The sequence below is a fragment of the Procambarus clarkii genome, chromosome 88, assembly GCF_040958095.1.
Source record: "Procambarus clarkii isolate CNS0578487 chromosome 88, FALCON_Pclarkii_2.0, whole genome shotgun sequence".
NCBI lineage: Eukaryota > Metazoa > Arthropoda > Malacostraca > Decapoda > Cambaridae > Procambarus > Procambarus clarkii.
The window spans coordinates 16167169-16193359 of NC_091237.1; the positions used below are offsets into that span (position 1 = coordinate 16167169).

At 40.9% G+C, this 26191-nt stretch overlaps 1 protein-coding gene across 1 annotated transcript in view; it reads right to left on the minus strand.

Annotated features, from left to right (window-relative positions):
- The window catches only part of LOC138359014 (nuclear receptor-binding protein homolog), a 122681-nt gene that overhangs the window by 6683 nt on the left and 89807 nt on the right, over positions 1-26191 (minus strand). Inside the window, 7 exon segments of the mRNA XM_069317571.1 lie at positions 489-541; positions 544-607; positions 3332-3468; positions 3471-3517; positions 13529-13691; positions 14033-14213; positions 15853-15971. Coding sequence (XP_069173672.1) covers positions 489-541; positions 544-607; positions 3332-3468; positions 3471-3517; positions 13529-13691; positions 14033-14213; positions 15853-15971 — 764 coding nt within the window.

Consider the following 26191-nt stretch of genomic DNA (forward strand, 5'->3'; position numbering starts at 1 on the left):
GACGTTCTTGGGACCCATGGCGTGATGTATAATATACACTTTTTTTTAAACTTTGTTCAGAAACCAAACAAAAACCATTGTTCATCAAATGAATGAAATTCTTCTCAAAGAATTCAAGCGCGATATCATTAGGCGGGATACACTGGTAAAACTGAGCGTGCTGCGCCCAGCAGAACCCACGTGCTCGTCGACCCATACATGTATCAACTCGAAATCCTAGACAAACCTCGAACACCGAGTCAAGTTTTACCAGGAAACTGACCTCGTATACCAAAAAATTAGTAAAGAGGGGCATTCGTAAGCCAAGGTTCCACTGTATATGTATAAAAAGGGGGGGGGGGCGAATAGTAGGGGAATTATAAATCCCTGCAAATATGTAATATCAATACATTCTCAACAAAATCAAGTGGAAAAAGTTCACTAGGATTCGTAAGAAAATAAATTATTATAAATTGTGTATTTTATACATGTAAAATTCTGACACTTACCTGACTGATAAAGCCATATCGAACAAGTTCGTCAGTAAGCGCTGCAGCACCTCTCCATCTTCTACAACACACGATAGCTGCCGATTCATCTTATCTTCTAACCGTAAAGAAATTGTCATCTGTAATAAAATATTTATTATGAACGACAAAGATCGTACTCAATGTTTTGATTACATGAGGATGAAGTATTCTTAGCATGGCATATCTCACATGTTGTGATGAACAAATGCAATAATTACAAAGTGCTGTAATGAGACAGGTTGGTTTATGGTTGTATAATTGAGTTCCTTTAACCTGTCTTACCTTCAGGCAGGTTTTGTTGCATGTTATATTCCTTGTCCATGCTGCCATATTTAATATGTAATTGTACTGGTTGGTAACCAAATACTTTTATTCCTCAAAGCTCCAGTGTAGCTGAAGCAGAAGGGCTACACCACCTCCACCCTTTGTACCCTTCTCATCAAGTATATTCTTGTGGAGATTAAGTTCTTTATAAACCTCGTCAATTTGCCTTTATTATTGTGATACTAGTAGTGTCGATTTCTTTCTTGTAGCTCAATCCCTTTGTTTGTAATTCCACCTGCATTTGTGTACATAACTTTGATGCTATTCATCTCTACTATGATCTTTTGGTTTTCCCACATGGGTAGTAGTACTGGTCATATCCATGTTTAGTGTTGAGGGGACCAGAGATGCATATTGAGTTAGTAATTTATTATTGAACCATTAGGTAGATGCTTTGACAGGTTATTTTGCTGTATTGAGGTGTCTACTGACTTGTTTCCTGGTTCATATTATTCAATGCTTGGGCCATTTCCTGTTATCCTTGCTTAATTTATTCAGTGCATATTTCTTCTCAGATTTTCAACACTTCTTCAATCTTAGACATATCTTGGCTTTTCACCCATTATATATTTAACTTAGGTATTTTCTTTTAAGTGATGGTGGTGGTGGTAGTGCTGTGCTTCTCGCCTTATTGTACCTGTAGTGTTTGATTTAAACTTCCATCATGTTTGATTTTTTATAATACCTGGCCCTAAAGCTGTAGATGGGAGTGGCTTCCACAACTTTTCTTCAGTCCACTCCATGAGTATTTTCTAAAGTTTCTTTGACTAATCTAAAGACTTTCCTCTGAACAGAAAATACACAGTTGATGTAAAAGTAAGTCAATGACCTAAATGCCTATACAAGTGTTGTAGTACGACACATCCCAGATACTGTATATTGGTGCCTAGGCACCATTTCCTTGCATATCAGCCTTTTATGCACACTTATCAAATTATCACACCTTCTCTGCTTAAATTGTTGCACATTTAATAGGAGATATTAATTGATAAAATGCATGGTTACAATAATATGTAGCAAAATAGTCACAAAACATTTCAAATTTAGTAAAAATCCCAGCTTTGAAAATAATGAAATGCCATTTTCTAGGTGAGCCCCGGAGGCTCCCTGAAGCTATCCGAACTGATATATGCTATATTAATTTGGGGTCATCAGTCACTGGAGTCCTTATGTCTACCAGGAACCACGAGCCAGAACCTGGTTCCCTCAGATAGGCACAGGGAGCAATGGCCTACAAGCCCTTTATATTTAAAGTATGTCGTAATTGCCATCGACCGAGGAAGCACCCAGAAAGATAGATGTAACAAAACAGATCACCAGCTGATGAAAATTGCGACCTACGTCCAAAAAGCAAAAAGATCTCCTCCAGGAAGAAACAAACAAGCAATACGTCATCCAACTAGCACTCCCACTCGTTAGTGCTGCCCCCTATCCCTAAAGGGGGATGGGGGTATTTTCACCAGCTTGTGGTCCGTTTTGTTTCGCATATCTTTCTGGGTGCTCTCCCAGTCGATGGCAATTACGACATACTTTAAATGTAAAGCACTCATAGGAAATTGCTCCCTGCACCTCTCTGAGAGAACCAGGTTCTGGCTCATGGTTCCTGGAAGGCATAAGGACTCCAGTGACTGATGCCCCCAAATTAATATAGCATATATTAGTTCGGATAGCTTCAGGGAGCCGACAGGGCTCCCCACAGAAAACTGTGTCAAGAAGTTACATCAACGTTGTAGAGTATTTGCTATAGTACTGTACATAGATACTGATCGTTATTCATTGGCTTGCATTCACCGATTAATATGCCTACTTCCACTTCAATCTTATAATAATTATAATGATAAAGGTCCAGAATAAACTGGAATATCTTCACTCTAATTTCATTTCAATTTGTGAACAGAGATGTGGATGATTGGAAAAATTTAAGTGGGAAGGTGGTAGATACCAAAACTATCACTAGTTTTAAAGAAAGCATCACATGACCTCATATGGGCCAATAGGCCTTCTGCAAATTCTTTTATTCTCATATACTTATTATAGAGAAGATATGACACCATGACTGCAGCTCTCATCCTTTAACTACACTTAATTATACTAATGCACATAAATATGCTACTTTAAAAACTTCTGTATTTTCGATTCACTCCTTATAATGCTCTTCTATATTAATGAATTATGCTTAACTGGAATTCAATGCATGTTTAATAAATAAAAATTATTCCTGAGTCAGTTAGGAAAATAAAGTGTCTTGAAAAAAATTGAACAAATAATTCTTACAGACACGAGATGTACAGATATTCTGAAAAATGGGTCGTAGACACAATACATACACCTTGCACTAAGATATGTTACAAACACGTGTGCACCAGCTTGAGTGTTAAATTGATTTTCTTAATTTATTGAGTTTTCTCTTGACTATAAAACTTTTAGAGTATTCTCCATACAATTCTTAATAATAATTAAATAAAAAAGTAATTTGACTGTAAAAGTACTGTACTTACAAACAACCCATGCCCATTTTCATTTGGTTTAATGTTGCACATCATGTTGATAACCTTTCGAGTTTCCATGTCTGTATTCTCTGGGGTTTCTGATGCAACAGGATCAACAGCTTCGGGTGAAATAGCCCGAGGACGGACGGAGGCTGTCGCTGAATTCTAAATGCTGTCAAGGGATAAATCCCAAACCTAAAAACAAAAAACTATATATGTAGTAACATTATTATAAAGTAAATAATATGTACAAATTAAGGATTACACTGGACCCCCACTCAAACAGAAATTGGTGCACAGCAAAGCTGTTGCAACAGACGGTGTCTATTCCAGTAATATGATCGTTGGATTTAAATGCACAGGAAGATAGCAGAAGTAATATGGTGGAGCAAGCGTGTGGTATGGAAATGGTATGGTATGGTATGGTATCCACTGGTATGAAAAATATCTATAATTTGTAATAGAACATCATAATATTTTAAACTAAATCATGAAAAAATAGCAAACTTCAGATGCAACAGATTTCCAGTTGCAATGGAAGGACCAATTTGAACCTAAACTTTTGAGGAGTACAATATAACTGTACAGTATTTGTCATGATAATGTGATCTCATTGTTATGTGTAACTAACCGTATGTATTGAATCATCAAATTATACCATATTACTGTTGCCAAATAAATTTAGACATTCGTTTTTTAATGTAATGAAATGCCTCTTTCTGGAGGAGCCCCGGTGACTCCCTAAAGCTATCTCGCTGAAATGGCTTCTCTACCGAGTCACATCAGCTATAGGAGATCTTTTGGCCTACCAGGGACCAGAACCAAAACCTGGCCCCCCCTGACAGAGGTGCAGAGAGCTGTGGATTGTTATGATCACCCACACTTGGGGAGAGCACATTTTATAAAGCAGTAAAACACAGCTCCAGAGGAAAAAATCTTCTTAACAAACTTGAATGAATTCTATGACTGTCACCAATATATAAGAGGAGAAGGATGGGTAGAATGCACCTTTTAAGACAGCTAAAAAGCTTTTAATACAGTCCCTCACAATATATTAATACACAAGATGGAGAGACAAGTGGGGATGACAGGAAAGGCACTCGACTGGGTATGGGAGTACTTGATGGACAAGAAACAAAGAATTATAGTTAGTGAGAACATGTCAGGCTGGAGAGAGTGGAAAGTGGTGTTCCAGAGGGTTCTATCCTAGGACCACTGCTTTGTTAATTTATTTAAATGACCTCACAGAGGGAGAGCATCCATGTTGACTTTTACAGATGATGCAAAGTTAATGAGGAGAGTAAAAATTAAAGAGGACTATAGGGTGCTGTAAAAGACCTTGACAAACTTCAGGAGTGGGCAGATAAATGGCTGATGGAATTCAATCCAAATGGGTGAAAAGTAATTAAAGCAGGAGATAGACGTTTATTTAAGGCTGTAGCAGCTTAATGGTTAACTATACCGTAAGGGAAGACAATTACAAGAAACAATAAGGGCAGAAGACCTGGGAGCAGACATAATCCCAACATTAACACCAAAAGCTCATGCAAACAGGATAACATCAGCAGCGTCTAAACAAGGATGCTTTCATACACAACTTATGTCAGACCATTACTTGAATATGCAGCTCCAGTATGAAACCCACACCTTGTAAAACATAAAAAGAACCTTGAAAAAGTTCAAAAGTTTACAACTAGATTAGTACCATAATTGAGAGGCCTCTGCTATGAGGACATGGTGCGAGACTTTCCCTCACAACCTCTGAAGAGAGAAGAAAGATAAAGGATAGTATAAACTGTATACAAGTTCTTGTGGGAATAGACAAAGTGAATAAAGGACGCAAGGAAGCCTATCAAATTAAAGAGAGGTAGGATGAGGAGACATTGGGAGACTAGACTTGCAATTGAGTAGAACAGATGTAAGCAAGTTCTTGTTCTTTGTATGGATGGTCAGAAGTGAAATGCATTAAAGGAAGAGATTGTTGAAGCAAGACCACCAACAACTTTTAATAAGAACTGATGAAAACTTTAACATTGAGAGAGGTAATTAGCATGCCAGGTGTAAATGGGTAGGCATAAAAAAGCTATATCCAAGTCTTTGATAAGAAAGTACATTGAGAAAGCATCCAGAAAGTAAGTGAAGCCATACAGACAACTCACAAGGTTCACCTAAAATGAAGCACCTAAAGACTCACTGACTTACTCGACTCTTAGCTTGAACCCTCTTAGTGTGCAAGTCACCACCAGGTGGTACCCTGGGAGCTCCCTGCTTAAGGGCCAGTAAGGAGTCAGTCTGGAGATGATATACCACTAACTGACATACCTGAAATGTGGGGAGGAAACCAGGGAGGGGCTGGTTTTTCTGGAGAATCCTCATCGGTGGCTCCCTGAATTTATCTAGCAACAGAGCAAACGGAAAACATGGGACACACCAGGAAGAGCAGAGTGGCAACTACACACCTGAATGCAAGACACCGAACTGGGAAACCAAACACCGGATAACGCAAGCCCAAGTAGAACCAGGAACATAGACCAAATACCAAGCCGATGGTTGGTATCTGCTCAATGAGCTTCAAAACTTTCCCAAGCCTAAATATCAGTCTATCAATATAGTAGCTAACACAGTGGCCCAAAGCCATGAACTTGCGAACATTGTGGGCTAGAGGGTAGACTGCAGTCTGGTTAGCCTTAATGAGACAGCAGCAAACTAGGAAAAAATGTACCCTGGAACTGAGAATGAGGGAAACCAGATTAACAAACAGGTCATCCACCAATGTACAGCGAATTGCACACAGGGAGCAACAAACTGCTCCAACTGGACACACTAAATGAAGCACCCCCTGGCTGTGTATAGCACACATCAACCACAAAGGGATCCCTCTGGAAGTCAACCAACTATTCTTTACCAGAAAAAGATAAGGCTGCAAATGAAGAAAGTGCCACACATGCCAGAACAGAACCCATGCCTCCAGGGAAGAACCTGATGCTCCCCACCCTGACAATGAGAGACAAAAGCCAACGAGAGACGTGCCATAAGAAAGACATCCTGGACCAAGTAAACTAGGTAAGGAAACCAAGTGAGCATGGAACCTGTGAACCGCCATGGCCAAAGTCAAAGAAGGTCAAGACAGATGCCCACAGGCCGAAGGCTCCCCCCCGCCCCCTCAAGCAAATGAGAACAAAAATTGCAGTTTCTGCGAGTCCCAAGGGGGATATTAAACTTTTTTAAGGGTTAAGAATCCACCCCTCTTTATTCCTTATTATCAACACATACGTACTACCTGGTCATAAACCATCAACTCTCTCATTATCTACACATTGCTTTGCCATACTTCTTAACTATACATCAACAATAATTATTACCCACAAAACTTCCACACTGATCCCACCATTAACAAATACAGTATTACCCTACAATACTTCAGCTCTCCCTTCAACATAAATCCATTCATTACTGTATCACCACCCATTTTCCCACTTTCACTGGGTAGGAAGGAATCAGCCTAGATAAAAAACAATTAATAACATTGTAACAGTATATTAGATATTAAAACAGATATACTGTATATCACTTGTCCATTCACACAAAGAAATCATACTAACATGATATGTATCAATAAGAAAAGCAATTGGACCAGTGATCAGGGTACTCCCAGTCGTGCACCTTACCTGCCTGATACCTGCTTGAAGGGGTTCTGGGAGTTCTTCTACTCCTCAAGCCCGTACCAAGGCCAGGCTAGACTTGCGAGAGCTTGGTCCACCAGGCTGTTGCTTGGAGCGGCCAGCAGGCCCACATACCCACCACAGCCCGGTTGGTCCTGCACTTCTTTTAGAAAAAATCTAGTTTTCTCTTGAAGATGTCCACAGTTGTTCCGGCAATATTTCTTATACTCGCTGGGAGGATGTTGAACAACCGTGGACCTTTGATGTTTATGCAGTGTTCTCTTATTGTGCCTATGGCACCTCTGCTCTTCACTGGTTCTATTCTGCATTTTCTTCCATATCGTTCACTCCAGTACATTGTTATTTTACTGTGTAGATTTGGTACCTGGCCCTCCAGTTATTTTCCACGTGTATATTATTTGATATCTCTCTCATTTTATATCTCTCTCGTGTCCTATCTAGTGAGTACATTTGGAGAGCTATATATGCTCTCCAAATATGAGATGAAAGCTTTGTATATGTTCTTTGTATTCCCTCTATTTCAGCAACCTTTCCTGGTCTGAAGGTGTGTTAAACATAGCCTCATATTGGCTTCTTAGAATTTCACTAATTTCTTTGTTGTCCTCTGTGTACGTACCTTCGGTTGTAATTAAAGGTCCAATACTGGTGGAATATTTTGAATTTTTCTTTATCTCTTGTATAGCTTTCTGTTCCAATTCCATTTCCCTAGAATCGTATGATCGCTTCAACGTTTGCTCTATTTCTTCAATCAACCTGTTTAGGTTTATCTTCCTTTCTTGTGATAGTTGTGTCTGCTTAAGCATTTCCGTTATTTTTTCCTTCTCCGGTACAGTCGTCTGCGTTCTCTTTCTAGAGTGGTCTTCTTTCTGACCCTCCTCACAAGCACGTGTTTCAAGCAGACCTTGTATGCTTCAGCTGTCAGTTGAGCTATTCCCTGTGTGGGAGTTTTGTCACTTAAGACCGTCTCCCATTGAATGTTTGCAAGGTCTATATTTTTTCCCAGTCGATTTTCTTAATGTTGAAATTAAATTGATTGAATACCCCTTCTCGCTTGGTGGTTCTCTTGGGCCCACTACTGTTATTAATGTTAGTTTGCATTTCAATGAGCTTATGGTCTGAGTATGTAGTATGTGAGATTGTAATGTCTGATTAGCTCATCATTATTTGTGAATAATAAGTCTAGTGTGTTTTCATTCCTAGTTGGTTCTGTAATCTGTTGATTGAGAGAGAATGTGTCACAGAATCTCAAAAGTTCTCTGACCTGTGGTTGATTATTTCCCGGGTGGTTCCCTGCTATGATATTTTTGTTTGCCATTCTCCATTTTAGGCTTATCACCTTACCCCTGTACCACCAAATGTTGTAAATTATAAACCTAGGATTCAGAGGAATCCCATGTGATTTCTTTGTGTATTTGAAGCTGGAGAATATGGGTGATGAGTAAGTAAGTAATTATCAAAGAAGGCACCAAACCGGGAAGGCTATGTAGCACCATCAAATACGCAAAATAATCAGAGGGCGCTAAATATCACCAAGGATGCCAATACGAGAACAAAAACGCATAAGGCGAACGATATCAAAAGTATCCGAGTCACCAAGAATTCTATCGAGGGATAGGTGACCGCGAGGGGCGGTCGGAAAGCAAGACACACGCTCGTCCTGGAAGTCAGGACATTCAAGAAGGACATGCACGACCGTAAGAGGGACAATGCAACTAGGACAATAAGGAGCAGGGCGGCGCTCCATCAAGTGACCATGGGTTAAGCGAGTATGGCCAATACGCAACCTCGCCAGAGCTGTTTCCCACCGCCGGTTACGGTGGAAGGAGGACGGCCACGAGGAAACACAACATTTAAGAGTACGTAGCTTGTTACCAGTAACAGACAACCAAGAAGCCTGCCAACGGGTAAGGACTGAGGAATGGATAACCGGGTAAAAGTCGGAATACGGAATGCCTTTACGAGAGATGGGACAAGAGCGGACAGCTTCCTTAGCGGCAGCATCCGCACGCTCATTTAAAGACACGCCAACATGGCTGGGAACCCAACAAAACTCAACCGACTTAAATTTACTGTGAACGAGAAACAGCCAATGCTGGATCTCGACAACTACTGGATGAACTGGATTAAAGCACCCGAGAGCCATGAGGGCACTACGAGAGTCAACAACAACCACAAAGGAAGACTGACAACGAGAAAGCAGGAGACGAAGAGCATAGAGAATAGCATAAAGTTCCGCTGTAAAGATGCTAGTCTCCGGAGGCAAGCGACACATATAAGTGCGAATATGGGTGATGAACTACTTGGCTTACACGTAAATTTATGGGGATTACTTGTGAAACTTGGACTGGCTTCAGTAGAAGCCTCCAGACTTCCTGTGGATTCAGTGGAATCCCTGGTTGTAAAACTTATACCACGTCATGGTACAGGGGAAAGGTGCACACTCGGGAGTACCCTAATCATTGGTTCAGGTCACCTAAGTGCTCCAATTGATTTTCTCCTTGATATATTACATGGCAGTGTGATTTCTTTGTGTATTTGACGCTGGACCATACAGTTGATGAACTACTGAGTGCCTGGGGGGTGGGGGGTTATATGTCATTTTTGCACTGGTTTCAGTAGAAGCTGCCAAGACTTCCTGTGTAGAGTACGCTGATCACTGGTTTGAGCCACCACAGTGCTCCAATTCATTTTTCATTTCATTTGTTAAATCATTCACACTAGTCAGAAACTCCTTTATCCAGATCCCTATTAAGTTTATTACTCATTATCTAGAAAGAATGTATTCTAAATACATTTCTCATATATCAGGATACATGGAAAATGAGCAATTGGTTTGCTGAATGACAATATAGTGCCGATCCTAGTATACACGCATATAAAAAGGCAGCATAAGTAACAACCTAACCAACTGATAGCTGTGTACATCTATATTTGTGAGTGGTAAGCAGCCTCAAACTCTTCTCGCTGGTAACTGCCTTCACTTTCACCACCCTCTGCTGCTCTCATTCTACATAACCCATCAACACTTTTTTTTTAATATAGTAAGAAGTATAGCATAAACAGTTTTGCAATGCCAGAAGCTATAACATAGAAAATTTGCATTGTGTAACAATTATGTGATTTTCATTACTTGAACTGACTGACAGCTTAAGTAATGTTTACCATTACACACAGAAATCACAGTAGCGTGATGCATCAAATGAACAAATCCACAAGGGATCCTCTCAGACGTAGGTTCGAACCCTCATCACGGCCTTGTAGATTTGTTAATGTTTACCATCACATTCTTGACCAAATACACCAATCCACACTATCCCATCCTAAAGTACATGAAACATGGAGAAATTTAATGCTTATTAACATGAGAATCCTTGAATTACATGTAAATGTTAACGTGTATCAAAATGTTCTGAAACATATGTTCAGAAAGTAACTATTTGAGGAATTTAGCAGCCAGCAGCTGTTTCAATTTTTCTTCCTATGCCTCTTTCTTCTTTAATAGACAGTACTTTAGAATTGGACAGGGGCATTTTTATGTAAACAATAGAGTAATTATCAAGTTCTGCACAAACTGTAAGCAAAATCCTTGAAAATACCTTTGTTGACATTTTGAGGGCCAACACATTTCTTAATATTTCAATTACAAAAACAATTACAGATATTTTAATCACTTGTACATGTGTTAAAATACATGGAAAAATGTGTCCCAATTTAAAAAATAAAAACTGGGCTTAAGCTTGCCAATGGTTTATCTGGATTTTGCTTATGCAGACATTCTTTTGCATGCATTATTCTGGATAAAACAAGCACCACCATCACACTGGCAGTCATTCATTTGAACACCCCCACCACCTCATAAGACCAGGTGTACAGTACTCCTCAAATTGTCACAAACAAGTCCAATTACTCTATACAGTATTCCATATGTTGTTCACACTCAAACTCTTTATTCTTTACACATTCAATATGTCCTCCTTACTGAATTTCTTACTGACCTTCCTCTCCTCCTACTTCCTGCAAATTCATTCACATACACTCTAGTCATCAGTCAACCATCATTCATTCATTCATTCAATGTCATCGGTAAATTCTAGCCTTTTATCGACTTGAAATTTACATCTCTCCATGATACTTTCATTCCGTACTGTTACGTTCTGCTAACACCACACTTGCTTCTTAATTCTTGATTGTTAATGTTCATGCCCCATGGTTCCTTTGCATCAATACATTCCTGTATGCAACCTTCTAGCTGCATTTACTCCCATCTTGTTGTTCTAGTCAGAGTTTACATTGTACCAGCCTCTTTCCTGGCTTGAATCAGTTTATTCTTAATTTCACTTGCACATATTAGTCTCATCAATCACATATTTGTGCTGTATCAGAAATCTGGATAGAAAGGGATAGAGGCATCAATCCTAACTCTTTGCCACTGTTCAGAAAGAAATTGGGGACCTGGTTGAAAACTGGATGGATGGATCATGTGCCAGGAGAAAACTAATAATAATACTAAGGTAAGCCTAATTCAACGTTAGCAGGTTCTATGCCTACTAACATGAATCAAAAGTTTTCTATTTCTGCACTTTCCCGTGTAAAACCAAAATAAATGACAAATAACAAATAAAACCAAGGCCCTCATTGGAGGGCTGTCGCCATCGTGGAGCGTGACAAAACCTGCAACCTTAGTACATTGCAGTGAGGATGCTGCTCTGTCACCTACAACACCCTGACCAGTACGTAAGTCATCTACGAACAATTTGGAACAGCACATTAACATTCAAGATTTTTTTATTTGGGATGGAGGCGCCCACACTGTTTGGCCTGACTTCCCCGGGTTCAACTTACATGAGTCCAACTCACGCACCGCCCCTCGCCTTGCCTCCCTCCTCCCAAGAGAGAGAGAGAGAGAGAGAGGGAAGTCCAGAATGGCACAGGTCTCTCTCCTTTATACTCCGGTCTTTGACCATCCCAATGCCAGCTGTACACGATTTTGTTACTTCTCCAGCTGGGATTCTGCCTTAGAGGATTTCAGGTATAATCCCACAGACAAAGCCTAGCTGCACTGGCAGATCAACCTAGAACGGAACCATTTGTCCGGACCTGCCGTTCCTCTTGTACTGAACGGGACTGCTGTCGCAATGACACAGTTTAACAGTAGTGTAAATCTAACCTGTCTCACGACAGTCTACATCAAGATATTCAAACTGATTGAACACTGTCAGCTCTACAAGATTCACATTTCTCTCTCACCACCACCAAAACTTTACTTTGATTTACATTCACTTTCAACATTCTTCTCTAATATGAATAAATTTTCATCTACATAATTCTTTTGTCACTCTCTGTTAAAACTATCATCTACATACATGAAACTTGACATGCTCCACTTAGTCATATTAGGCCTATAAATTGATGTTATTCCCCATTTCTTAAAATATTGACCTTGACCTTCCTGATGACCCTATCCACATACTGTATATTCACTGAGCAAGGTGACATCACACATACCTGACTTTGCCAACACTGTCAAAGCATCGTCCCAGGCTCCCTCAATATTCCCATCTCAGAAGTAAAAACAAACATACTTAACCATTCTCCCTCACACTAGTAATGTGCTTCATCACTTTTTCATGACTGTGTATCATGTAATAAAGTCAATTCCTGATAAAAGTGAAGATAAATTTGTGCATGTTACTAGTGGTTCTAGCAGTGATAATTACCTGTAGACTATCTGTAAAAGGTTCTGGGTGCTGTTGTATTCTTGCAGTCTGTTCTGAAACCAGGCTTCCCTGATTAGACTGGCTGTTGTTGCTTGCAGCCTGCAAGCCAACATAGCTATCAAAACCTGGCTGGTCAATGTCAATCACCTACTAAATAAAGTTGTCAAGTTCCCTCTAAGTTACTGATTGGCACCAGCAACATGTTATATATATTTGCTGGAAATAAGATGAAAAGTCTTGGACCTTTGATGTTAACATTATTTTCTATAACTGGGAGTTATATAACCATTACTTTTCCCCTGGAGTGATCTTGTAATGCTCCTTCTATCATATCTTTCATTCCAGTAACTATCTTGCAAATAAGAATCATGACATTCAAATATTTACAGGTACATAAAAGGATAATTCTGTATGAAGGAAGCATCATTATAAATGGAGAACTAAAGAGTGAAGAGTCGTGAGGGAAAAGTGAAACATTTCAGACCTTTTGGTTATGCTGGTACTGTACCACACAAATTCCAGGAAACTTTTGAAGTTGTAGTTAGTCCTCTTAACACTAATGAGAGAGGTGGGCGTATGAAAACTACCAAACAAAAGGAGTACAGTAGCTGAAAATATATTTTGTCTGCATAAAATGGCTTAAATTTAATTTAAGGAGACATTATGTATGCATTTTAAAAAGTTAGTATTCCTTCAGTTTGCAATAAGGGAGAATGATTTTAGGTAACAGTGGAAAGTATGAGTGAGGCAGTGTTCAATAGGCAGAACAAAGAAGTGTAGGCCTTGGAGAAATAACAGTCACATACCTGACATCTTCAATGAATTTCTCCAACTTTTCTATAACAGGAATATCTGCCATACGAAAAAGTGTTGGATCACCACTGTTGTGTCTGATCTCTGCCACTACACTGTCATTATGGTACTGGTGTTGTAGCATATCCTCAACACAATTGTCTATAAATTTGTTTGCTGAAACGAGACATGGTAAACGCAGTACAGTACAGTACTTTAAAAGATCCATTTTTAACAGAAAATAATTCTTTACTGGAACATCTTCAGTAAGAAACTAAATATAATAAACATCAGCATGTGTGCCGAACTGAACCCTTGCCAATCTCATCCCTGACATTGCAACACTGTACTTGAAAACAACAAAAATTAAGGTACACTGGACAGTAAAGTCAAATTTATCCTTGTCCACTTTTAATTTTCATTATATTTATGAGAGTGCAATATTTTCCAATATTCTTTATTAATTATACTTCTCTGGAACTTATTAATAAAAAATTTGAAAACAGGGAGCGTCTTACATTTCTTGGGGTTGTGTATAAGAGCATGAGCTGCTAAGAGTTTAAGGGAGTGGACCTCAAATAACACCGGGTGGAAGAGTAACTCTGCTGTACTTGGACGCTGACTCTGATCACGATTTAGGCACTGCTGTATGAAGTCTCTCTGTTGTTCATGTTCCAAGGAATGTATAGTTCTTAGCACCTGCAAAGAACAAATTTCATTTAAATGTGTCAATTCTCTTTAACCCTTTTGTTGCATAATTATATTTCAGAGGTGTGAATCATTTTGAGAACTCCAATTTTGAACTTTAGAAGTGAAGGAAATTCATTACAAGAAAAGTCTGAATGATTTGGGCCCTTTGTTTTGAAAATGGTTGCAAAACAGGACCACTCCCATCACTGCTTGCCGATAGCCAAGTTACAAAGAAATACACTCGTCATAGCAAAAGGACGAAATGAAATACAATGGAAAAATCAAGCATGTAATGAAATGCACTTTTTTGTTGGGCCCCAAGTAACCTCCTGATGCTTAAACTTATCTGTAGCCAAGCCTTAAGAATCAAACCATATATCCGAGACTGACACTAAACTACTAAGAGACACGACCAAAATTTGACACACACAGGCTTGTGAATTAGAGAGTTATCCAGAACTGAGAAAAAATTCATCAGAAAGGCAAGGCAAAACAAAACAAGCAGCTGTTTGAAGTTAAGATACATGTCAGCATCCACTCATTAAGGCAGGTGATTAACCCTCACCTTAATGCACTCAGACCTCAAGAGATGGCATCGCAGGTCACCCGGAGTTCTTGGCTAGCTACCAACCTCACTCATGAGCAACTAGTACTGCTGGTGCCACTGGCTTACTTCCACAGCCATGACCATGAAAAGAACCTTTATCTGATGTACCAGTACAGTACTATGAATGTTGTACAACATGACCTCAACTCACAAATAATGATATATCAGAAGAAACGCCAGTGAAAATACTCAAGTAACATGAAGTTACACCGCATTCACACACCTGTGATATTTACATGATCAGTACACAATGTGCATGCCCTCTCAGTATGTGTGCATGCCTCAAAATTTTTATTTTTATAAATATAAATATAAACCTTGTTACCCCTTCTAACATTAAGTTTTTCTTCCCAAGAATCGGAATTCTTTTGAGGAACTCTAGTCGACAGATTTAATACATTGTTTAGAGGGAACTGCTATACAGAAATCCAATTTTTCAGGAAAACACAATTTTAACCCAGTAACTTCTAATTTTTTTTTAGAAGTGTTCTAAGTAGTTCTTCTAATTTATACAACAGGCAAAGCTTTTCCCAAAATATAAACCACCAGAGAATAAGGTTAAACAAAAACTGCCTCAAAAATTAAATTACCAAAATCTAACTTAGACTAGTCGCCTTATATTTATCAGTCACCGTGGTGCAGTGGTAAAACACTCGCCCAACGCTTCGCAAGCGCTTTGGCCTGGGTTTGTATCCTGCCCGGGGAGGATTAACTGGGCGCCAATCCTTAACTGTAGCCTCTGTTCACCCAGCATTGTTACATTATGACTGATTATGTCTCCACAGTATAGAAAATGTTCACCCAGCAGTGAATGGGGTACCTAATAGTTGAACGATTTGGCAGATCGTATTTCAGGGAAAATTAGGATTAAGGACCTGCCCGAAATGCTATGTGTGCAAGTGGCTTTACAAGAATGTAAGAACCCTTATACAGTATATATAAATAATAATTAAAATTGTCCAAAGACAGTTTTTACCAAGTTATGCTTTTGTTAACTTGGTTCACATTAGGATTTAACAAAAATAAAGGAATTTCACTTGCCTGTTCTTGTGTGACAACATTGCCTGAGTCACCATTTCCGGGTATCTCCAGAGCAGCCATCTCCAAAGCTGCCATCCCAAATGAGTAGATGTCTACAGCTGGGGTTACTGGACTGGGATCTGAAAGGAAATAATTGGCGTTACTGGTTTGGGATCTGAAGAAAAATTAAATTTACATATTAATGCATAGATAACTTCTCTGGCACAGTAACAATGTCATTGATGCCAAATAAATCAAATAATACAGTTAAGAAAAATACTGTAGAAATAAAATGGGCATCGAGTAATATGAAATGCTCCTTTCTGAATGAACCCTCGGTCACTTCCCAAACTAGGGACAAGGATCCACCATAAATTGAGGATCAACCTGGTCTTCAGTGTACTGTATATTCCTTAGCCACTGAAAAACACTTTGGGGAAGACGCACAAGGAAAAGGTCATGAAGATCACCCCCCCCCCCCCCCCTCAACATCTTGTGGATGTTGGGTTATCAAGTTCAAGCTTAAAGTAAGCAAGCATATTTTTATAGAAACATTTTAGAATCAAACTTACAGAAATCATAATCCAGTGAATAACAAGTACTACTACATTATCTGCAGACGCTAGACAAGTTATCATCTTCGTCATCAGACAAGTTCAATGTCTTCTTCAGAATTCTGCATGATAGTCCTTGACAGTCTGAACACATGGCAGAGCATTTCAGTCCAGATCTCAGACATTCGCATCAATTGCTACTGTTTGATTTACAAGTGCATGAGACGAGTGTTAACAACTCTGGCAGGATATCTGCCAGATATCTGGTATCTGGCAGGTATAGGGTATCTGATCATGCACATGGGTACCAAGGTGTCTCCCTTTCTTATCCATCCCCAGTCAGTAGGGTTCATCTCATTACCTTTCTACTGGTAAACCTCTAGGTAGATACGGTATGGATGCTGAGCTTCTGCATCACTAGTTGGAGACAAAGATGTGGATTCAAAACATTTTGCCGACTGGCTGGCTGGAAATCCGGTGATTGTATCTGTAGTACCATAAATCATCTAAGGTAGTACTGTTTTATCATCCAAGTAAGTGAGGTTGAAATTCTTCTTGTTCAACACTTACTTCTTCTTTGGTTGAAGAAGGCTTATGTCACAGTTATTTTGAAGAAGCTTCAGTGTATTACATTTACCTCTTTTACAGAGGACAGAGGTGGTGTTACAGCCTGTTACTGCATGTGCAAACAGAAGGACCTGACTAATTTCTTCCAGCAGGGTTTGCTGTCATGATATAATGAACACAATTTCTTATGTTTTAAATCCAGAAGCAGAGTGAAGGAACAGAACATTATCAGTTTCAAAAACAAATGAAGTTAATAGGTTCCAGGTTCAGTGTTCGCATGTGTAGGTAGACAAGCCATAATTCACCGACGGCTTCAAACCTTTGAGTATCCTCACCTGATTTTGCCATTCAGCCGAAGTGGTTTATTGGGGTGTGGCCGCTGTTGCATGCTGACAGCTATTAGGAGCCACAGGTTATATAGTGTGAAAGATATAATAAATGCAATTTTTTCAATAATATTTGTCATTACCTGTATATATTTCAAGATTTTTCTCTGGACTGATGTCTTCTCTCATTTTATTACTCTAAAAGTTGGTAAACTATACTCTCTCCCTCTTACCTACTTCTCATATGATTTATATATATTTTATGAGTACAGTACTGCAAACGTATACAGTAATTTTTGCATATTATATATATATATAAATGAAACTACTTTAGAGCTGCCATGTTCATCAACATAGTTCACAGATTGTTTTCCTTGATATACAAAATTTGCAGTACGAATACATACTTTTTATTTTCTCATATCAAGAATAAACCTGCTTGAATATCATCGGCCTGCTTGAAACCTCATAAATATACTAGTGTACATTATAATAAAATAGTTAAAATAGCTGTTAAGTATGAAGAATACAGTGTAGCCTCAATGGTTACAATGGTGGGTCAGAAGGACCTGGCAACCACAACAGACTTTGATTGTGTGACTATGGCTGCTTCAGTTCCCGACACAGATCTAGCACAGGCATACCCATATTAAAAATATTTTTTTTTTACATTGTCATTATTGTATTTTGATGACTTCACTTATGAATATAGAATAATAAATCAGCATTGACTGTATTGAAATGCCTTTTTCTGGTGGATCCTTGTTGGCTCCTTGCTACCTGGCAAGCTCTGGACCAAATTCCGAAAGGTCAGACCTTTGCAAGTCATATACGCTACAAAGAGAGAGAGAGAGAGAGAGAGAGAGAGCGAGCGAGCGAGCGAGCAATGAACAGAGGGAGTGTAAATTACTCAAACCAAGAAAAGACCACCAAAAAGGTGAGCAAATTGAAACATAAAAACAGCAAGATAAACAAAAGCATAGAAAGCAGGACAGCAAAACCCCAAGACTCATGAACCACATGGTCACGAAGCAGTACTCACATTAGTTCCACCAGGCCACCACCAGGAGGCTGAACACCTTCCTCCTCAATCCACCAACCTTGACATCTCAGTTACAGCCAGGAAGACAGAAACCCAAAGCTCCTGACCTGGAGAAGGGAGGTTCCATAGGAGTCACCAAGGAACCACCAGAAAGGCATTACATTCAAACCTACTTTTTTATTCAATATTTATAGACAAACCTGGCCCGTAAATCTGCAGCCACCTGATAAGCCGGGGCCCCAAAGTAAACCAAGCAGGAACATCGAGTAAAGGTTCAAGTTCAAGTATGTTTATTGAGACAATAAAACACATCTCAAAGGGATAGAGTAGCTCAGGCTATTTCTACCCTCCTCTACTTTCAAGTCCCTCAAGGGGGGTGCACAAATCCAGTGAGTACAAATCCACAAATCAGAGTACAAGAATCACATTTTACATTGCAGGTTAACATAGTAAACACAGCATGTAAGTGTTACACTCTTGGGGTCGCGTATAGGTACTGCTCGACAAAAATACAGAAGCAAATGCCACAGGAGAAAAACAGTCAAAAGATGGACAGCACTATCTGAAAAACAAGGACCTTAAGGGCACTGGGATGGGATGAGGGGTTAAACCACAGCACTGCACAGGGTGTCATGTGGTGCTGGATTGAGGGTGCACAGAGCGCCACATGGCAATCGTAGGTATATCATAGGGTTCAAAACTGGCGTGAATTGGGTATGAGATGGATGCCTGAGGCCTCCAGTGATTGTCCGCCATTTTTAAAAAACCAGCGGTGAATGTAATAAAACGCTATTTTCTTGGTGAGACCCGGAGGCTCCTCCAGAGCTATCCTGGCTGATATGAATGAATTAGACCCTGGTATCAGTCAAAGCAAATGGAGTTCTAGACCTACCGGAGACCACAAGCCAGAACCTGGCCACCCTCAGAGAGGCACGAGGAGCGATGGCCTATAGAAACCCCCGTGTGGTTGGAAGCATTCTATGTCTGCCATCGACCGGGTCAGGCACCCAGAAAGGTAGGTGCCTCAAAACAAACCCTATCTGGTTAAAAAATTGCTAAAGAAAGCCAAACTGTTGGATAGAACTCTCCCAAATGAAAAACGAGCAAACGAGCATGACGTCACAACCGTCACCGTGCCGCCATCTGCACAGCTCTCCCCCCCCCTCCCTGGGAGGGGAAAGGGGGAGTCCCAGACCCCCATACCAGCTATCCACACCCCCAGTTCTGAGGCTGGATGTCAAAACATGCGAAAACTGCTGACTGGAGGGAGGGAGGGTTGCCAGGGAGCCAGAGGCTCTCTGTTTTCTGGGGGGTAGCCCCTTTGGCTTCCCGGAACTACTTAACCAAAGATAAAATAAGAGGGACTTACCTAGGAGGTGGTCGCCATTCGCTCCTCAACTCGAAGTCGAGACAACTGGCTGCAACCGCAGACCCAATGCGACACATGTCCAACTAGGGCCATGAACACTGACTAGGTAGCGAGCGGCCAGGACCCTCTTCGACATCCAAAAAGCCCTGTGCCCAAATGTCAGCCCAAGACATGTTATCAAAGACGGCAGCCAAAGCAGCAATCTTACGAACGTCTTGGGCATGAGGATAGAATGTAGGCCAGCTGGACCGCATAACCCTGCGGATAACCTAGAAAACCCGAACCCTGGAATAGGGAAGAAAAGAAACTGGGTCAACCCAAACCACGTCCCCAGCCACCGAGCCGTGACACGCTGGTAACTGCAAAGAGCTGGAATCTGACACAACCATCCCTGGCCGAACCAGCCAAGCATCAACAACCCAATGACCCCTTCGGAAAGCAGCAGTCTCATTCTTCTCCAGAAAAGAAGGAGATGGCTGCGAACGAACAAACCTAACACCAGGATCAAAAGAGCAGAAACTTCTACGACGAAGAAAAGCTTGAAGCTCCCCAACCCGACCTTTGGACGCGGCTGCTCGCAGCTGGACATATGAATCACAGCCAGGTTGATTAGGTATCCTTTGGAGGTGCTTATCCAGTTCTCTCTAGAACAATGCGAGGGGTCGGCCAGTTATGCCCCTTATGTATAGTGGAAGCATGTTGAACAGTCTTGGGCTTCTGATGTTGATAGTTCTCTCTCTCAGTGCCTATTGCACCTCTGCTTTTCAATGGGGGTATTCTGCACATCCTGCCATGCCTTCTGGTCTCATGTGATATTATTTGTGAGTGCAGGTTTGGGACCCCGAATGCAAGCTTAAGCGGCTCTGCCAGCACCGCACAATACGAGGCGACGGTATTCGGCATATGATAACAGTCCTGAAACAACCAAGAAAGGAAGGACAAAACAACCCGATGCAAAACAGAAGAGAACCTACGGAGGAACAAGAAATAATGCAAGGACCACCAGGAAACTTTATACTGCCGCAGAGACGAAGTACGCGGGTGGGACACCATCAAACGAAGCCACCTACTCACCATACAAATGGTGATAGACCCACATCAGAAAAACCAGACACGAAGATTTGAGAAGAAAAGAAAAACCCTACACAAGTACAATGTCACAGGTGGAACAGAGCCAGCAGCTGTATTATGGTGAAAACAAGCTGCACAGTACCTTGCACCCCCTACCAGTGACAAAGCTACCTCCTACCCAGAAACAAATGGGTGCATGAAACACCCCAGCTAACTCGAAGGGTGGGTAATCATTGAGCATTAAAAGACCACAGTGGAGGTAAGTCCCAAGTGACTTGTGGAAGGGAACCCCAAGCCACAAGGCCAGTACTTACAGGGCACCTAGGGAAGATAACCCTAGGTAGGGAGGTTTGTGCAAAGGTAGGCACAAACAGCTCAAGTACTGGTGAAATTACTCCTGGCTTGCACACCACCAAGGACAGGACCACACCACAAGGCACAGCACTAGAACAAGTCTGAACTGAAGCCAGAGTCGCACGATCGCCAGGTCTCACATCAGCCACAGATCTGGGGGTGTGGGGCTCCCCCCCCCCCCCCGGGAGGGGGAAGCTACGCAAATGGCAGCACGGTGATGGTTGTGACATGCTCGTTTGCTTGTTTTTCGTTTGGGGAGTTCTGTCCAACAGTTTGGCTTTCTGTAGCATTTTTTTTAACCAGATAGGGTTTGTTTTGGGGCGCCTACCTTTCCGAGTGCCTGATCCAGTCGATGGCAGACATAGAATGCTTTTAATTCACACAGGGGTTTCTATACGCCATTGCTCCTCATGCCTCCGAGGTGGCCAGGTTCTGGCTCGTAGTCTTCAGTAGGTCTAGAACTCTATTCGCTTTGACTGATACCAGGGTCTAATACTGTACATTCATATCAGCCTGGATAGCTTTGGGGAGCCGAAGAGGCTCCCCCCTCCCCCAGGAAAAATCCCAGCATGTCCCACGGTTATGGGGAGCCTCAGTTTCAAAGTAGCCACCATGTCTGATGCACCATCAATGTCTACAGTCAGCCACACTGTTGAAAAACGACTCTCAGATGCTGAAATACAGGATGTATTGTTTGAAGATAAACATATTAGTAACAATGAAGACTACAGTCCTGATAAAGACCTTACACAGGGGTCTGACAGTAGTGATATGGACACTGAGGTGGACGTTGTGGAGTGTGTGTGTACTGTACAGTACACGCGCCTCGGCCATCCTGCCACGCCGCCCTAGGTCAACACCACTGGATGTACCATCACCACGTGTTTCACCTGACAGAGTCTACCAAGTGATAGTATAGGTGATGAGTCATTTTCTGGATTCAGTGACATAGGCTCAGATACAAGCAGTGTTGATGAACTGAGTGCAAGAGGCTTTGATGTTACGAGGTGGAGTTTTGCTGTGCCAGCAACATGCCGAGGCAAACACCAGCATGTCACACGGCCTGAGGACAAAGATGAGAATGGGCCCCTCGACATCAGGTGTTCGTGGTAGCCCTATACTACGCAGAACAGCCTCAGCTCCAGCCATACCCATACGCAGCTCTACCACAAGACAACAGAGCCGTGTTTTTGGGGCCTGTGCTGGTGGTGCTTGTGCTGAGGTAGGCAGTGGTGTTGGCACCAAAACAAAAAACATGGGTTTACTTGTGTGGGAAGATTGTGACAATTTTGTCCCGCAAATTCCAGCATTTGATGATACTGATGCTAGTGTGACACCCTTATGCCCCTATACTGGTGATATGGCTGAAATTGATTATTTTATGGCATATTTCGATCAGCCATTCATGGAGCATCTCGTTGCAGAGACAAACACACACACTGCAACTCATTGCCTCTGGAATTTTACCTGCCTCTTGAATGACACGTTGTAAAGACACGATTATTGAGGAAATGTATGTGTTTTTAGCAATGTGCATGATGATGAAACAAGCAAAAAAACATGTGATCCAGGATTATCGGAACAAAGACAGTCTTATTCCAACCCCCTTGTTCAACACGTACATGTAACGTAATAGGTTCCTGCTAATCCTCAGGTGCCCCCACTTTGAGAACAATGCTACTGAAGACAGACACGACAGACTGTGGAAAGTGCAGAAGATATTTAGTGAATTCTGAGGAAAGTTCCGTGACTACTTTGTACCAGCACATAATGTCGTGATTGATGAATCGCTAGTTCTCTTCAAGGGATGACTGGCGTTCAAGCAGGACATTCCATCAAAGCGGCACAGGTTTGGACTAAAGTTCTACATGCTATGTGACTGCGAAACTGGTATGGTCGTGGACATGATATTATATTCAGGTACGGATATTGATACACCAGGTCAAGATCCACACGGGTTCTCAGGCAGTGTCATGAAAACACTCATGGAACCATTGCTGAACTAGAGGTATATCTTCTACACAGACAACTACTATATCAGCCTCCTGCTGACCAGATTCCTCCTTGACCACAACAATGGCATATGTGGCACTGTCAGGACACACAGGAGGGAAATGCCATTGTTTGGCATTTGTATTGCAGTGGGTGAATGCCAGCTGAGAAAGTGTGATAAAAAGTTATCCATGCGCTGGAGGGACAGATGCAAGGTGAATATATTGACAACTATTCACACAGTGCAATGTTGTTAGACTGGCAAAGTCAACTTTGCATCAAGGGTGAAAATGTATAAACCTGATTGTATCATTGGTTACAATGAAAATCTGCATAGGTCTTACACCAACCATGATATCTCTGATCCTGCTAATGGATCACTGTGTGATTTATGTTCCTACAAGACTGTTTTTGAAAAAATTGATATGAATAAAGTATTGGAGGTGGTTGTTGAAGAGGAAGAGGACAATAGGGGGCAGATCATTTTCAGTAATAAAAATCACACAATCAGAAATGCAAGTTACAACTGGGATAAAGCTTATCTACCTGTTTTTGGCTACCTTTCGGTGGTTCCAGGGGTTCACTTCTAATGAGATCCAATCTCTCACCAGTTCTCTTGATTCCAGCTAGCTATCCGACATGGGCACCACAGCCTGGTAGATCAGGTATCCTTTATAAGTGTTCATTAAGTTTCTTATAAACAGGCATCTGATCAAGTTAAATAATTCCCCTATATTTCTAAGGAGGGTGTTGATAAGTCGTGGACTTGTTTTGTTTACGCATCTCTTACGTGAACTTATTCCACCTCAACCTTCAAAAGGGCTTTTTTGCACATTCTGCCATGCCTCTTGGTCTTTTATTTAATTATTTCAGTTTTCAGATTTTGAATCAGTTCTCCTAATATTTTCTAGATGTAGCTTGTGATGTCCTTATTTTGCCTACAATCCAAGGAATACAGATTGAGAGATTTTAAACATTCATTTAAGTATTGTAAGCATTCACTCTGCACCAGGCCAAGGCTCCTAGAATTCTATATTCATCAAGAATTGCAAAAAACTGCTATCACAGGCCCTTAACATCTTTTGGAGAGGGAGCCTAGATACTGGTGTTATCCCTGATAATCCCATAATTATAACAGCAGAGATCGTGCCACTCCACAATGGAGGTAGTAAAGCAGATGCAAAAAATTATAGGCAAATAGCTCTAACATTGCACATTATAAAAATCTTTGAACGAGTGCTAATAAGCAAGACCTCAAAACACATGTAATTAGTTTCTACATAACCCAAGGCAATATGGGTTCAGAACTGGGCACTCCTGCCTCTCACAATTGCTTCATCACTATGACCTGACCTTACATGCCATAGAAGACAAACAAAATGTTGATGTAATATACAGTACATAGATTTCACAAAAGCTTTAGACAAATGTGACCAAGGTGTTACTGCACACAAAATGGGCACAAAAGAAATTACTGCACTGACAAAGTAGGGAGATGAATCTGTAGCTTCCTAACAAACAGAACCCAGAGTGCATTACTCAATGAAGTAAGATTTGAATCTTTCACTGTGACAAGCTCAGTCCTCCAAGGTACCATGCTTGCTCCTGTACTTTTCCTCGTCCTCATATCCATATCAGATGTAGACAATGATACAAACTATAGTACTGTAACATTCTTTGGAGATGACACTAGAATTTCCACGAAAATAGACAATATAGAGACAGGGTCCCATGTTGCGTTCCAAATTAAAATATTTGTGTGCGGTGACATGTGACGTCATACTAGTTTGCTTGTTTTCTGTTGGGGAGTTCTATCCACTAGTTCGGCTTTAGGTAGCAATTTTAACCAGAATAGGGGTTTGTTTTGGAATGCTTATCTTTCTGGATGCTTGACCTGGTCGATGGCAGACATAGAATGCTTCCAACCACACAGGGGTTTCTATAGGCCATTGCTCCCCTTGCCTCTCTGAGGGGGCCAGGTTCTGGCTGTGGTCCCCGGTAGGCCCTCGAACTCCATACACATGACTGATGCCAAAGTCTGACATTAGCATATCAGCCTGGTAAAGCTCCAGGGCCGACGGGGCTCCCCCCAGAAATCCATTTGTTTCCCAATCATTATGGGACTAGTTTTTCATGCATGCCTATTGATTGCGAACAATTTGATACCAAAATGAATAACGTAGTAAGAAAGCCGAGCTGACAAAAGTGAAAAGCGTATAAATATTTGAGTGCCCGTGGTGGGTGCGTGCTCACAGGTAAAACTCGGCCTAACTTGGGGTGTGAAGTGGGTGGCATGCTGAGCCATTTGACCTTATATGAATATATCCCTTTAGAGCATTCTATTGCGAACAATTTGATACCAAAATGAATGGCGTAGCACAATAATTGAGGTGAGAAAACTGAAAAGCATATACACATTTTAGTGCAGGTGCGTGCTCACGGGAAATGCCTGGTCGACCTTGGGGTGGGCTGGGTCTCGTGCGCTGGGCCAGTGTTAATCAAGTCTTTCAAGGATCCATAGAAAATAACAACGTTTAATGTGAATAAGTTTCCATTACTTGGCTATATAAAAAAATGAAGAAATGAAAGCAGAAACAATATATAAAACACAGTCCAACTGCATTAATGAAAGAAAAAGCAACATAAAAGATTTAGGAGTAATCATGTCAGAAGACCTTATTTTTAAAGAACACAACAAAAATGACAAGTTGGATAATAAGAACCTTTCAAACAAGAGATGCCATGCCAATAATGATACTTTTAAGACATTAGTGCTCTCTAGAGTGGTTTATCAGCCTATTAACCTGTCAATGATTTCGATAATTCTTCTATTACAGCCTGGCCAGCATGAAGCTGTTTGTCTTCACATAGCCAGGCTGATCCATGGACTTCAATAGAAACTTTTAAGTTCCTTCTTGAAATCTTCAACTACTGTTCCAGCAATATCCTTATATTTTTTTAGTTTGAGGTTGAAAAGTCATAGACCTCTGAAGTTTAGTGTTCTCGAATCGTGTCTATGGAATATAGACTTTTTATTGGATATATTTTACACTTCCTGCCATACCTCTCAATACCATATGTTGTA